At 42.3% G+C, this 13,389-nt stretch overlaps 1 protein-coding gene across 1 annotated transcript; it reads right to left on the minus strand.

Annotated features, from left to right (window-relative positions):
- Positions 1-1,089: 1,089 nt before the first annotated feature.
- Positions 1,090-7,331, minus strand: LOC123427990. The gene is made up of 4 exons (XM_045112131.1): positions 6,537-7,331; positions 3,781-6,202; positions 3,544-3,613; positions 1,090-1,950 (listed from the first exon to the last, which is right to left on the minus strand). The coding sequence occupies exons 1-2, from the start codon at positions 7,247-7,249 to the stop codon at positions 6,046-6,048; spliced, it is 870 nt and encodes a 289-aa protein (XP_044968066.1). The 5' UTR covers positions 7,250-7,331; the 3' UTR covers positions 1,090-1,950; positions 3,544-3,613; positions 3,781-6,045.
- Positions 7,332-13,389: the final 6,058 nt, after the last annotated feature.

The raw sequence follows: 13,389 nt of genomic DNA on the forward strand, positions 1-13,389 counted from the left end.
CTAAATACTTAGAGTTTTTGAGTGATTCTTTTTGCTTTAGATCACAAAAATTATAAACTTTTTGTTAGTGTCAGTAGTTTTCAAATTTGAATAGTTTAAATTTGAATTCTTAGCTATTAAAGTTTTTTTCTATTATTTGAGTTTGCTATTAAAGATTTTAACAAAAAAAATTATGAAATTTCTTTTTAGTTGATTATTTTTTGATTCTTTTTAGTTCATTCTTTTTAGTTAATGTTTCACTTGATTCTTTTTAGTTCATTATTTTTAACAAATAAATACTTTGATAATTTTAGCTAATATTTTTGTTGATTTTTTTAGTTCGTTCTTTTTAGTTAATGTTTTATTTTATTTTTTCAGATCATTATTTTTAGTTAATATTTTAGTTGATTCTTTTTAGTTCATTCTTTTTAATAAACCAATACGTTGATAATTTTAGTTAATATTTTTTGATTTTTTTTAGTTCATTCTTTTTAACAAAACAATACGTTGATAATTTTAGTTAATATTATTTTGATTCCTTTTAGTTAATTTTTTTTTTGCTATTAGTTTATTCTTTGAGCTAAATGACCCTGAAATTGAAAAACACTAAAAATTAATTTTGAAAAGGTTGAAAGTTGGGGTGATATCATCATTTCACCCACATAATATGTGCTAAAAAGTTAAGAGGGTTACAGTAAAAACAGAATGCACTTCGTGTACAAAATGGACAATCTCTTTCGAAGTGTGAGGGTTTCGAATGAAAACTCATCTACTACAAAGGGATTTCATATTTTTGAACTTACTTCAACTCCAGACTTTTTGTGCGTTCAACATGCACCATTCAAAGCCACATCATAAATTTTTAACCCTTTTTTACTTCATTTGGTATTTTTTTATGCATTTACTGGTTGTTTTTAAGCTAAATGACCCTGAAATTGAAAATTACTATAAATGAACTTTAAACAGGTTGAAAGTTGGCATGGTACCATCATTTCACCCACATAGCATGTGCTAAAAAGTTGAGAGGGTTACGACAAAAACTGGATGCACTTCGTGTACAAAATGGACAATCTCATGGTACGTATAATGGTTTCGGACGAAAACTCATCTACTACAAAGGGATTTCATTTCTTCACGTAATCAAATCCATCATATGAGTCATCATGAGAATAGTTATGAAGAGAAAGTCTTCACTTTTTCTTCACGTGTGTCCCTTGCTTATTGGTCGTAACCATGGATAATCTTCATCGCTTAAGAGGGTGCTTGGGTGAGCCTTCACTTTGAAGAGAGAAATTTCAAGAAAGTTTTCATAATATCTAGACATGTCTGTCTTGCCCTCCACTCCCATGATGTCTCTTTTCCCTAAAAAAATTATGTGGCGATTTGACTCATCGTATGATATATTTGCTTCCTTATCTTTTCTTTTTCTCGGTTTGGTAGACATGTCCTTCACATAGAAAACTTGCGCCACATCATTGGCTAGGACGAATGGTTTGTTTGTGTACCCAAGATTGTTCAGATCCACTGTGATACTAAGCTTTGTGTTGTCATCTTCGCATTTTGGGTACAACCCTTTTTTCTCATCCTCTAACATGTGCTCGAACTTCAACTTCCCCATTTCACTTTCGCATTCTGTGTGCATCTACAATGACCCGGCGAAGATCATCATCGGGCACATCGTCTGATACCTATTGATCTTCAGCTTCCCCCGTTGCATTATCACCGTATTCGGAGAACATAGGATCCGGATAGTTTTCATCATCCTCATAATAGTGGAGCATGAAACCCTTCTCAAGCAGGTGGACGTGAAGGGTTTTCGGGAAAAAGGTAATCCTTCGTATTCTCACAGTTAACACATGAACAATAAATAAAACCATTTTGCTTGGTTGCCTCGACCACACCGAGAAAATTACGCAGGCCCGTAATATACTCCGAAATACGTCGACCGTCGTACATCCATTGACGATTCATCTGTATTATGAAATTAAGTATATCAAAAACCATTGCAGAACATCATGAATAAAGAAATGACCAAATTAATACAAGTTCATCATCACATTAAACCAAAGTATAGTAGTGATTAAATGTTATTACTATAAAATAAATAGGAAAATCTAAACTGCACACAATGCATAACCGCTTTTTCCATGCGGCGGCTCATGCGCGCAACTCGAAGAGCTCACGTTGTATTTTAAAAAATATTTATCTCTCAAACTGTTATCTCAATCAATGATCCATTTTCACCACTGACTTTATCGCGTCGAGATCTTCAAAACTAGATCCCATGTTGACCTATTTTGATAACTTTTGTTTTCGTCGATATTTGCCAGATTGTTATCACTTACGTCACATTATTGATCACATAGTTCTCGTGTTAAATTAACTTGGTTATCAGATTCATTATTGTCCATATACCTCCACTAAAAAAATTGATTCATTGTGCTTGTGCTGGTTCATGCATTTACTGATTATTGTTAGTACTTTAATAAATACTTTTTAGCTCCACATAACACTGCAATACTTAAAAAGTATAAAATTATTATTTCGACAACTATGTATAATTTTTGTGACAACTGTACACCCATAAGATGACAACTATGATGACATACATATGGCAACTACGAACAACAAAAAAAAATCAACGAAACATGTCAACATGAGATCTTATTTTGAAGGTCTCGTTGAGAGAAACCTAACGGTGAAGACGAATCTCCAATCAAATTATTAATCTGTGAGATAAATCATTTTTTACAGCCTGCATACATGCATAGAGCACATAGTGTGGATTGAAAGCGATGGGTGTTTTTTTATGCTTTAACGTCCTGTGCATGCGGTACAAGAATTTTTAAAAGAAAAAAAACAACCTCATCAACTCCTTCTTGTGTTAATGAATGGTTTAGCAGCCGCCGCATGGTAACACGGGTATGCGGCGCCGCTACGGAGTTACATCCAAAATAAATATATTTCATATATAATTCTCATAAACCAACATACAACTATGTAAAATATTTAAATGCAATAACAAATGTGATCAAAATCGCAACTAAGGTACCAATTGACCCAACAGCATAATAATACCAAGCCACTTTATCAATGACATTTTCTAATATTCTTAATCTAGAAATGCATTACATCCATCTTCAAGTGAATTGCATCCATCTTCATCTTGTTATCATAGACGACAATGACAACATGCAACTTCAATTCCATATTCTTCTTCTCAATTATTTTCATTTTTTAAGCAATTATTTTCTTTTTCAACTAAATTTGACCTCTGGACAAGAAGGTCAGTTGGAATTTCCGGTTCACATACCTCCTAGATTAAAAAATATATGTCATGTTGGTCGACATAATTGACATAAACACTAAATGAAAAAAATAGTTATAAAAGAAAATATACCACGTCCAAATCATATACCGGACGAGGACCAACGTGGAAGGATACCAAAACTATCACATTATATAATAAAAAAACAATAATAAAAGTAAGAAATTTATACAAGTATCTATCTAAATCATACAAGTAAGATTTTTTTTCTTTTAGAGTAAGAACAAGAGGCTCACCACCGTGGTGTTGGTGACGAGATCGACGCGGGTGATCGATGATGGTGATGATGGGGACGGGACAGCACACCTACACACGTACAGACTCTAAGAAGTTAATTTAAGTCTAAATTGTACATCTAAATCAAAAGAGCTCTCACATACACACCTACAGTAAAACCCGCAAAACGCTCTACTTCTAGAGCATTTGAAATGAGCTAAACTAGCAGTGAGAGATGAAAGGATGAAGTAGCTAACCTTTTAGAACACTTGTGTAGTTGGTGCACCGTCAAACCTAACAAATCTTGAGGAAAATGGAGCTTGGAGAGGAGAAAGCTTAAGTGTGGCTCGGGCATTTCATCAGACTCCTCATGTGCATGCATATAACGCTGAACGGGGCAAGACATGCACACCTCCCACACGGTCAAAAAACAGAGGAGAGGGTGGGCAGGGACAAGGGTATATATAAACTTCTCTTTGGTACCGATTGGTGGCCAGATCGAGCACAAAAGACGTACCATTAGTTTCGGTTTCACCCACCAATGACCTTTAGCATACTTTCCTTTTTCCCATCGGGGTTTTCTAGAAAACTATATACGGCATATTCATTGTCCTCTAAACTCTATGGATTTTCTCGTATTGAGTTAAAACATACATAACAATTATATGTTACACCACTTTCTCACTATTTTCCTCACTAGGTTTGAAGAAGTTTTAGCAACATAACATACTCGTCATATCAAATACTATATCACTAGGTTTTCCACTGGATTTGATGCAGTTTTCGCAACATATCAAATACTATACCCCTCATATTTTTTTCATAGGGCTTTTGGAGAAGACAAGCAGTGATTAGGGAAAGTGTTAGGATTTAATCACTTACTTGATTAAAGATTAATCCTTTAACTAATCCCCCACATGTGGTTGCCATTTTCGGAACCGACAATACAGTTCCTCACGTCTGTTCGAACAGACGGTAAATGTCAGAAACTAAGAATGCAAACATGTCATATGAAAACACTTTGAAACTTATCTAGCTGAAACGGTAATGCAGGGACAACAACACAAAGAAGTTTTCGTTGCTCCCTATTGCTCACCACAACACTTCAAGTAAAACACCAACCAAAAAAATCTGGAAATAAACACAATTGTTTAAACCCCGAATTGGTAATAGGTGAACAGAATTTTAGAAAGAAACCTGGAATAAAAGATATTAAAACGGGCGGAGACTGGGGCTGCCTGAAACCAGGCCTACAAGGAGTCTCTTGACAGAGAGATTTCAACACTAATCGTGGCACTCGGTTTGAAAGGACAATGTGAAGCGAAAATTCCAGACTCTAGTTCAAGCCTGCACCACCCATACGGTGGTGGAGTCCATGCATATTGGAACAGAGGATGGGAATCTCAAACCTGATAGATACAAGATCTAGGCTTCAAAGAGTGTTGTGATCATTCAACATATGCAGATATATGCTTTCAATCCTTACTACCAAATGTGCCACACTCACACCGCAGAGACCATACATAGGATTGTAACAGGCTAACAGTCACTGCTTAATTCTGAAGGAAACTGACAATACAGGAAACTGTGTTCAGACTGAACTTGTTCTCAAAGTCCATACCTTCCAATTTTCATTGGTAAACTGACAATACAGGAAACTATGTTCTGTTAGTTCATCACGAAGCATTCCTTCACAATACAGAAAGGAACAACATGGGAAAGATTTATATGCTGCCCGCACTGAACAAACACAAGCCTGGACTATTGATGGTGTTTACGCCATTTTTTCAGAGAAAAAAAGGCTGGACTGTCGACGATGCGTAGAAAACAAAAGATTGACATGCTCTACCAACTAAAAGGTTTCTTTGTTCTTCTGAACGTAAAACAACCAATAAGCCCTTCACTGGTAGCAGCACGAGCGAGATTATATGCGGCCCACACTGAATAAACAGAGCCTGGACGATTGCTGGTGCTCATTGGATTTTCAGAGAAAAAGATTCTGGATGGTCGAGAACAAAAAAAATTGACATGTTCTACCTAGTAAAAGGTTTCTTGTACATCTAAATGTACATCTACCACTAAGCTCTTTACCAGTAATGGTAGAAATCAGTATCAAGCATGTTTGCAAAGTTAATTAGCACTGGTGATGAAATGGTTGTACCAGCAGGCAGATAGTCAACGAATTATGCTACTAACAACATCCGGAATGCCTACGGGATGTGTGTACGAGAAGAGGAGTATTACCAATTCGGTGTACTAGTACATTAGAAAACGAGCTTTCTTTCCTTTTTGAAAACGTGTTGTTCGATAGTTGCTACCAAAATTTTCTACTCCATGGCTTTAATAATTGTCCATTGGCCAGGTTGGTGTGCCGCCGATGAAAGGCAGATAGTATCATAGAAGAACACGGAAAATGCAGGTGTTCCTCTGAATTTTTCACCTACCGGTTCCAATACCTGGGGCAGGGGCCGTCGCTGCGATCTTTCTCCCAGACCGACCGGAACTGCAGGTTGATCAATCGATCAGGCCAACAGGCACACCGTGGTGCAGGGATGCAGCCAATGGAGATCAATTGGCCGGCACCAGTTTCCAGTCGAGATCGACGACGAGATGGCATGCATCATCGGCGTTTCCCGGGGCTCTGTTTCGCTTAGCATCACGGCAGTGGCCTTCCTCTGCCTGAGGCAGCACCGGAAATATCAGCAACAAGTTTCATCAAATTGAAATTCGTTGCAAATAATCCTTCTCATGTATATAAAGGGGAAACAGAGGAAACTGCAAGTAATAATACTGCAATATACGCAGCGCACATGAAAAAGATGGTCGCACTTTCAGAAAAAGGAAAGATCAAACGTGGATATATACAATTTCGAGTTAATTTCTACATCAACTTTTCGTGAAACGGAATTTCTACATGATAGAACTGCCAATTATGTACAGGTTGTTTTTTTCCATTTTTGCAATTAGCACAGAATGAATGAATGAATGAAAACTCGATTCAATTCATTCGTACCTTGCACGCTTCCTCGAGGTCGCTTCGTCGTCGTCCTCGCCAGCAGCATCGTCGAAGTAGTCGTCGGAGACGAGGTCCTCACCAGCAGTCGCCGGCTGGAGGTAACCGTCGCCCGCAACAACGAGATCTCCGAAGAAGTAGTCATTGATGACGAGATCCTTCCCTGGGGTCGCCGGCTCGGTGTAACCGTCGTCGACATCGCCGAAGAAGTGGTCGTCGGCGGCAAACTCCTCCGCTGCAATCGACGGCTCAACGTAGCCGCCGTCCGCAAGATCGCCGAAGAAGTGGTCGTCGGGGGCAGGATCCTTCGCCGCAAACAGCCCTCCGGCCTCCCCGTCATCCTGCAAGAGAAACCTCTCCAGATCGGTCACGTAGACCGACATCTCGCCATCGTCGCGATCCACCAACGACGACCCTGACGACAGAGGCGGCGCGCCGTCGTCCGTCACCACGGAGTCCGGCGAGCTCTCCCTCCCCCCTTCGCCACCATCACCTTCACCGTCACGATCAGAACCCAAATCCAAACGCAAACCGTCATCCTTATTGTCCACGGCGGGCAGCAAGCGCTCGCCCTTGCCCTCGCCGCCGCAGAACTCGGTGAGGTCCATGCCCAGCAGGTCGAAGTCGAAGTCCAAGTCGAAGCACTCGAACCCGTCCATAAAACCCAGGTCGAAGTCGAGATCCTCGACGTCACCCAACGCGGCGGCGTCCATGGCGCGAGTACGTACGTACGCCGACGAAGGTTGGGTCGACGATGTAGCGCGCCCCTGGAAGGGAGTGGACGTTTTTCAAATCAGAAGATTGGGAGGACGTCAATCAGGGGAGGGTGGTTTTATATGGAAGAGGGGCGGTGGAGAAGTGGTCGTGGTCGGAGTCGGAGTCGGTGTCGGTTCGTGGCGCGCGCGGTTTCTTCCCGAACAAGGAAGGTTCGGCCGGGAAGTTTCCTTTCCTTGCGGCCGCTGCGGGAGGAACCGATCGGGAGAGCGCGACGTGGGGAATTTGACTCTTCGTGTGGCCGTTTGGATGTGGTGGTGGAGTCGTGAGCGGGGTGGATTGATTCGGTATGGTGCGTCGACGGTGCAGATCGATCGAGATGCATGCTTGGCAGTTTCCTCTGGAGGTTTCTCGACTCCCTGCGTGACGCGGCACCGCGTGGAGGTACGAATTTTGCGGGAATGTAGATTGCGACGTGCGCTGCTATCTTTGGAAGAAAACGAGTATGCGTTGCACCGGGCTATAAAAAATGCAGAACTTATTTATTTTATCATTAAATGTTAAATGTAAATTACAATGTTAAATTAAAACATCTATTTTTGACGGAAGGAGTTCCTTTTAAAGTTTTAAAATATAATGTAATGCTTACATAAAAATTGGATTAGTTTTTTAATAATAATTATCATTTTTATTGAGTGGTAATAATGTTTTTTTAGGGTAATAGCATTTTTGTGTACAACATATTTTCAAAAAAATAAATTGAACAACATATATTTTAAAAAAATTGCACAACTTGCTAAGCTCTTGCGAGTGAGCTGCTCTGAGCGTAGACACCAAGCCTCCACACGAGACACAAAGCGCGTCCTCCGGAGCACTTTCATCATCTTCTTCTAAAAAAAGTTCTCCTCATCTTCTTGTCAAACAAAAAAAAAGTTGTCCTTATCTCTTCACTTTGTTCCCGTCACCTCCCGCCATTCCAATGGTGGCCACCCCGTTACTTCCATTCCTTGTGGAGTTGAGCTCTCGATGTACCTCCAATGGTGGCCGCCCCTTGCCGTTCATCCCCTCCGCTGGCACGAGGCCACATGACTTATGAATTTGGCATGCTTTCTTTTGAATGTCGGGTTCTCACAACGATATCAACATGCTTCAACAATCTCGAGTGTTCAAAAGGCTTTGCAACGGGAAATCACCGTCGTCGTGTTACTACATCGTCAACGGTCGAAACTACAGCATGGTATACTATCTTAGCGATGACATCTATCCTTAATATGGCATCAATGCAGTAACAAATTGACCGCCAGCCAACGAGGGATTGGATTGCATGTCAACAAAACATATCCTAATATGTGGCATTAGTAATCTTCATTTAACATTCATTCCAGTACATCAATGGAGCTGGATGGAGTTAAATTATCTAACAAAATAATTCCCAGGAGTAGTTGAATAGAGACAGACTACTTTCTGGGAAAGTCCAATGAAGGGAGGACCATTTCAATGTTAAAAAGGATGTATTCAGATCTTAATTAATACTCCCTCCTATCAAAAATAAGTGGGGTACAGCACTTATTTCCAACCAGCGGGAATAGAACACTTAACACTGCATAAAGCTGTAAACTCACCTTCCATGCACGTCATTGCCACCACTTGCTCCTCCAGGCCCATCTACGTTATCACCACCTGCACCTGCATCTTGTTGTTTCTCAGTCTCCCTCTGCTCACGGTCTTCCATGTCAGTCAATTCCTTATGGAATATTGCAAAATTCAGAACTTGCAGTGCAGCACCAACATCAATTCTCAGAACCTGCAACAAGATACAGGTCATGTCACTATATTTTCTCAAGGAAAAATATCATGTGTCTGCTATCCTTCAAAATAATGAATGCAGCTATTTCCAAAAATAGAACGGCAACATAATTTTTTAAACAAGCATCACAAGCACTTTGCTTGTCTAGATAGTTGTTGTAGGTAACTTGCTTTGGTAATTGGATTTGTATGGAGCAAAATACCTCATGTCTCAGTTTCATCTTTGCATGGGCAGTACATAGACGAATTATTGTTTCCATTGTCCTGGCAGCGGGAGTAAAATTACCTCACCAACCTGTTTTAGTCACTGAAAATTGCATGATTATGTTAATCGTGTTCAGACTCATCTACATAAACTCTAGTTTAGTTCAAATTATTAAATCTGACATTGCTTTGAAATAATCAAAAGTATTGTTAGCTTTCCATCACAACAATCTATAAATAATAAGCTTCGACAGCAGATAATTACAATAAAAATAGGATGTATGTCGTCATCGAGCACCTTTAGATGAAGGACCTCTAAGCCGTGCCATCTATTCTGCTCTCTTCCTCTATAGCCGGAGGCCACCGTGCACTTCACTCACGACCGCCATCGCGCCATCCGAGTAGATTCTGCGTGCGCTGCCCTGCTGGCGGACAGCTGCAGCGGGTTAACAAACAAGATAGAATACATGAATATTTCACAAGCTATAGGGTTCCATGAAATGAAAGCATCAAATCAGATTTAACAACTTGCTACTTGCTTTCTGAATTGTTCAGTGTCCTCCTTGTGTATTTGACTGATGACATGTTGAATTCAAAAGGTCACTCGAGAGCAGCTACACAATTGACCAACAACTAAGCTCACATTTGTTTGATGAAGCTACATAACTTTACGTGCACCTACTAACTTTATTACCCTCGTGATCAAGTGTTACTTTCCCTAGTTGATTAACATGGCACAAATGCCACCCCTTTTTCGAACAACTAAATATGCAATGAATAGACATTTCAAATACATCAATAGAAACACAGACAACCATAAATGAACTTACTACAGAGCATGACCTTTTTCAGAGTGGTTGAACTCCGTTCATGGAGTCACAATGAATTGAAGCCTGCTCGTCCCTCCATGTTTGTTCAGATTGACACAAAAGAATACACCAAGCATCACCCATCCGTTTAAACCTAGCACACACGGGACAATGGTATTAATCTCTCATACAATCACGACAATCTGCATATGTTAGCAAAAATAAATGCAATCAACATCAGTAGCAATAATCAATAAAAATAGCTAAAAATAATGTCTCTTTGCAGGAGCACCAAAAGCATGAAAGAACATCACACATAAGTATATAGTTGATCTAAATCATAGCTCCATGTACACCAAAATTGCCCCAAGTAGCGCAAAGAATGAAGAATGGAACACACAGCAACATGATACAGTACAAATCCCCAACTGAACCCCTCCATCTCTCTGTATAATATTCCACAGCCGAACCCCGCAATCTCTCACATCTCTATGCCCCCCAATTATTTTAAACCAATAGTCAGTTCCCCTTCTTTTCATGATGTAATAGCATTCAAAAACCAAGATGCAATAGTGCCATGGGATTGGGTTTAGGGAAAGGCTTGGTCGGTAACATGATACAGTACAAATCCCCAACTGAACCCCTCCATCTCTCTGTATAATATTCCACAGCCGAACCCCGCAATCTCTCACATCTCTATGCCCCCCCAATTATTTTAAACCAATAGTCAGTTCCCCTTCTTTTCATGATGTAATAGCATTCAAAAACCAAGATGCAATAGTGCCATGGTATTGGGTTTAGGGAAAGGCTTGGTCGGTATTTCGGGATAGGAAGGCGAGGATGCAAGGAGGATGCGAAGGAATTGTAAAAAAAAATCCATGGAAGGTAGCAGCTTCCCTGCCGGAGGCCCGAGGCCAGCACTTCCTATCCAAATTTTGTGCGGATGGAAGTTGGGGGGAGTGCTTTGCATCCTTGTTGGGGCAGGGGAGGATGGACCACGCCATGGCTGGCCTCTTCTTTGTTGTGGAAGGTAAAGCTTCCCTGGCAGAGACGGTCGGCCAGCGCTTCCTCGTCGGATCTTGTGGGACAGAGGTCGGTCTGGATCGGGGGAGTGATTTGGCGCTGCAGTATCTCACCCTTCCTCGCCGGATCTCGCGTGGAACAACCTCCTCCTCGATCAGGTGGTGGTGCACATACGAAAATCGTTGTAGGCGACGACTACGGTGGCGCTGCATCCGAAACGGGAGATGATGTGCGGGCGGGGGGGGGGGGGGGGGGGGGGGGGGAGGACTGGCTGCGGAGGAACGTGCTCGTGGCTGCCTTCTTCGCCCCATTCCTGGGCTCGCCTCGCCAGAGAGGGGCCGCCTGGGATGGAGGAGGCCGTCTGCGCCGCCTCGCCATTTTCTTGACTGCTGCGACAGGACGCCGACGGCAAGAGGCGCACCGACGCCTTCCATTCCTTTGTTCGTGCTGCGTGGACGCTGACGGGCAAGCAGCGGCACGGCGAATCGCCGGAGAGGGGATCCCGCGATGGAGGATGGGGTGGATAAGGTGAGCTGGGGTGTTTTTTTAATAAACTGAAACGTTTTTTATAACTTAAAAACGTATTGCGGGTTGAATATTGAAAAAGCGATGGGTGTTTTTGCAAAAGTGCCGACGACGTACGGCAGAAGCGTTGCGCGCTTTATTATTAGGGGAGATGATTTCAAAAACGTTTGAAAAATTAGATTTTTTTTAGGGATTCCAAACTTTATTAAATTGAACAACATTAAGCGGATAAAAAGAGGGTCAGAGGATATAAGCCACATATGTGGATGGAAAACTAGATATGTCGATGGAACGTGTGCATACTAGTGTTTTGTGTCTTTTTAGAGTGCTGTTACGTGTCGGCAGCGAATATTTTTGGATCTTTTAAAAAGAACCGTTGCCTTGCAAGATGTCGGATTTGAGCGGCCAAGCGACATCTTCTATCATTGCAACACATGTCGGATTGCAGAAAATTTTTGCAACACTTGTAATGTTTCAGAAAAAATTGCAAAATGTCTTGTTAATATATTTTTTTGCAACAAAGATTTTGTTATATTTTTTTGTAACAAAAAGCTTATTATATTTTTTCGTAAGAGGTATTTTTATAATAAAATAGGTCTTGTTAGAATTCTTTTTGCAATCGAAACGTTGGTGCAGAAACTTGCCGGAAGCGGTCGCGACTCGCACAAATATGAAGCAGCGTCGTGAGCTCCTCAAAAAAGAGCGATGTGTGAAAACAAATGAGACGACAGAAATGACCACGAAAGATGGATAAAATTCATGTAGATATGAGTCATGGGAAGCCTCAAGAGGAAAAGGATCTGCGTGATCTCTCTAGAGTCTGATGGTCTCTCTCACTGAACACGCGTCCAGCAACCGACGCGGCGGACGATCATGCTGTAATCTGCCGGTTGAGGGAAAGCTTTTTTTGTTCTCTAGAAAAACAAGTGTGTGTACATTTTTTTTTTCGAGTAAGAGTTCGTGTACATGCTTTTTTTTTTTTTTTAGAATCGTTTGTGTACATACGTAGGGGGCGTGGAGTCGTGCAGGGGAAACATGGGCCGGGAAGAAGGTGGTAGGTCGGTAGGGCTGTCGAAAGGCCCCCGATACGTACGTCTCGGGCTGCTCGGCGGGCCGGAACAAGGTGCTCAGCCCGGAGGCCTGGACACAACAAAATCAAAACACGCGAGCCGATGCGCCCGGCTCGCTGGCGGCATGGGATGCCCGAGCACGAGCTTCGGGCCGCGCCCGAACCCCAACCGCCACCTCGTACCACATCGTCGCAGACAGATACACGCACGCAGGGATTCTTCCTCCCCGCCGTCCACGCGCGTGGGCGTCACCGGCTCCCTCACCCCCGTGCACGCACGGGCGTGCGCCGGCGCACGGCGGCCGCTGACCCCGCACGGGTCCGCTCACACCAAAAGGCCAGGGCCGCGGCGCAACGGCCGGACGGACGGCTCGCGTCACCCCGAGCCGACCCGATCGATGCGGTGCTACTTTGCCGGCGGGGCGCGCCTCGACCACCTGCTCCATTCTCCAACCAACCGACCGCGTGACCCCCAACGTTCCGAGCCAGTACTGCCTACATACGCGCGTTGCCAACGTGCTACCGGAACTACATCAATCGTGTTTTTCTTTTTTTTGCGGGTCAGCAAATCATGCATTTCTTACTCGTTACAACTTGGATGAAATATCAATGCCAAAGTCTGCGTATTTGAAGAATTGGCATCAGACCCCACATGTCAGCTGCTTGGCCGATAGGATTTTCTACGTCCCAAATACTAAGAGCA

Source organism: Hordeum vulgare, chromosome 2H, assembly GCF_904849725.1.
Source record: "Hordeum vulgare subsp. vulgare chromosome 2H, MorexV3_pseudomolecules_assembly, whole genome shotgun sequence".
Lineage (NCBI taxonomy): Eukaryota > Viridiplantae > Streptophyta > Magnoliopsida > Poales > Poaceae > Hordeum > Hordeum vulgare.

Bases quoted from the DNA above. Each gene is read 5' to 3' on its own strand.
- LOC123427990 (XM_045112131.1), bottom strand. From the start codon at position 7,249: ATGGACGCCGCCGCGTTGGGTGACGTCGAGGATCTCGACTTCGACCTG. The intron at 6,203-6,536 runs GTACGAATGAAT...GTGCTGCCTCAG, and splicing joins ACCTCGAGGAAGCGTGCAAG to GCAGAGGAAGGCCACTGCCG.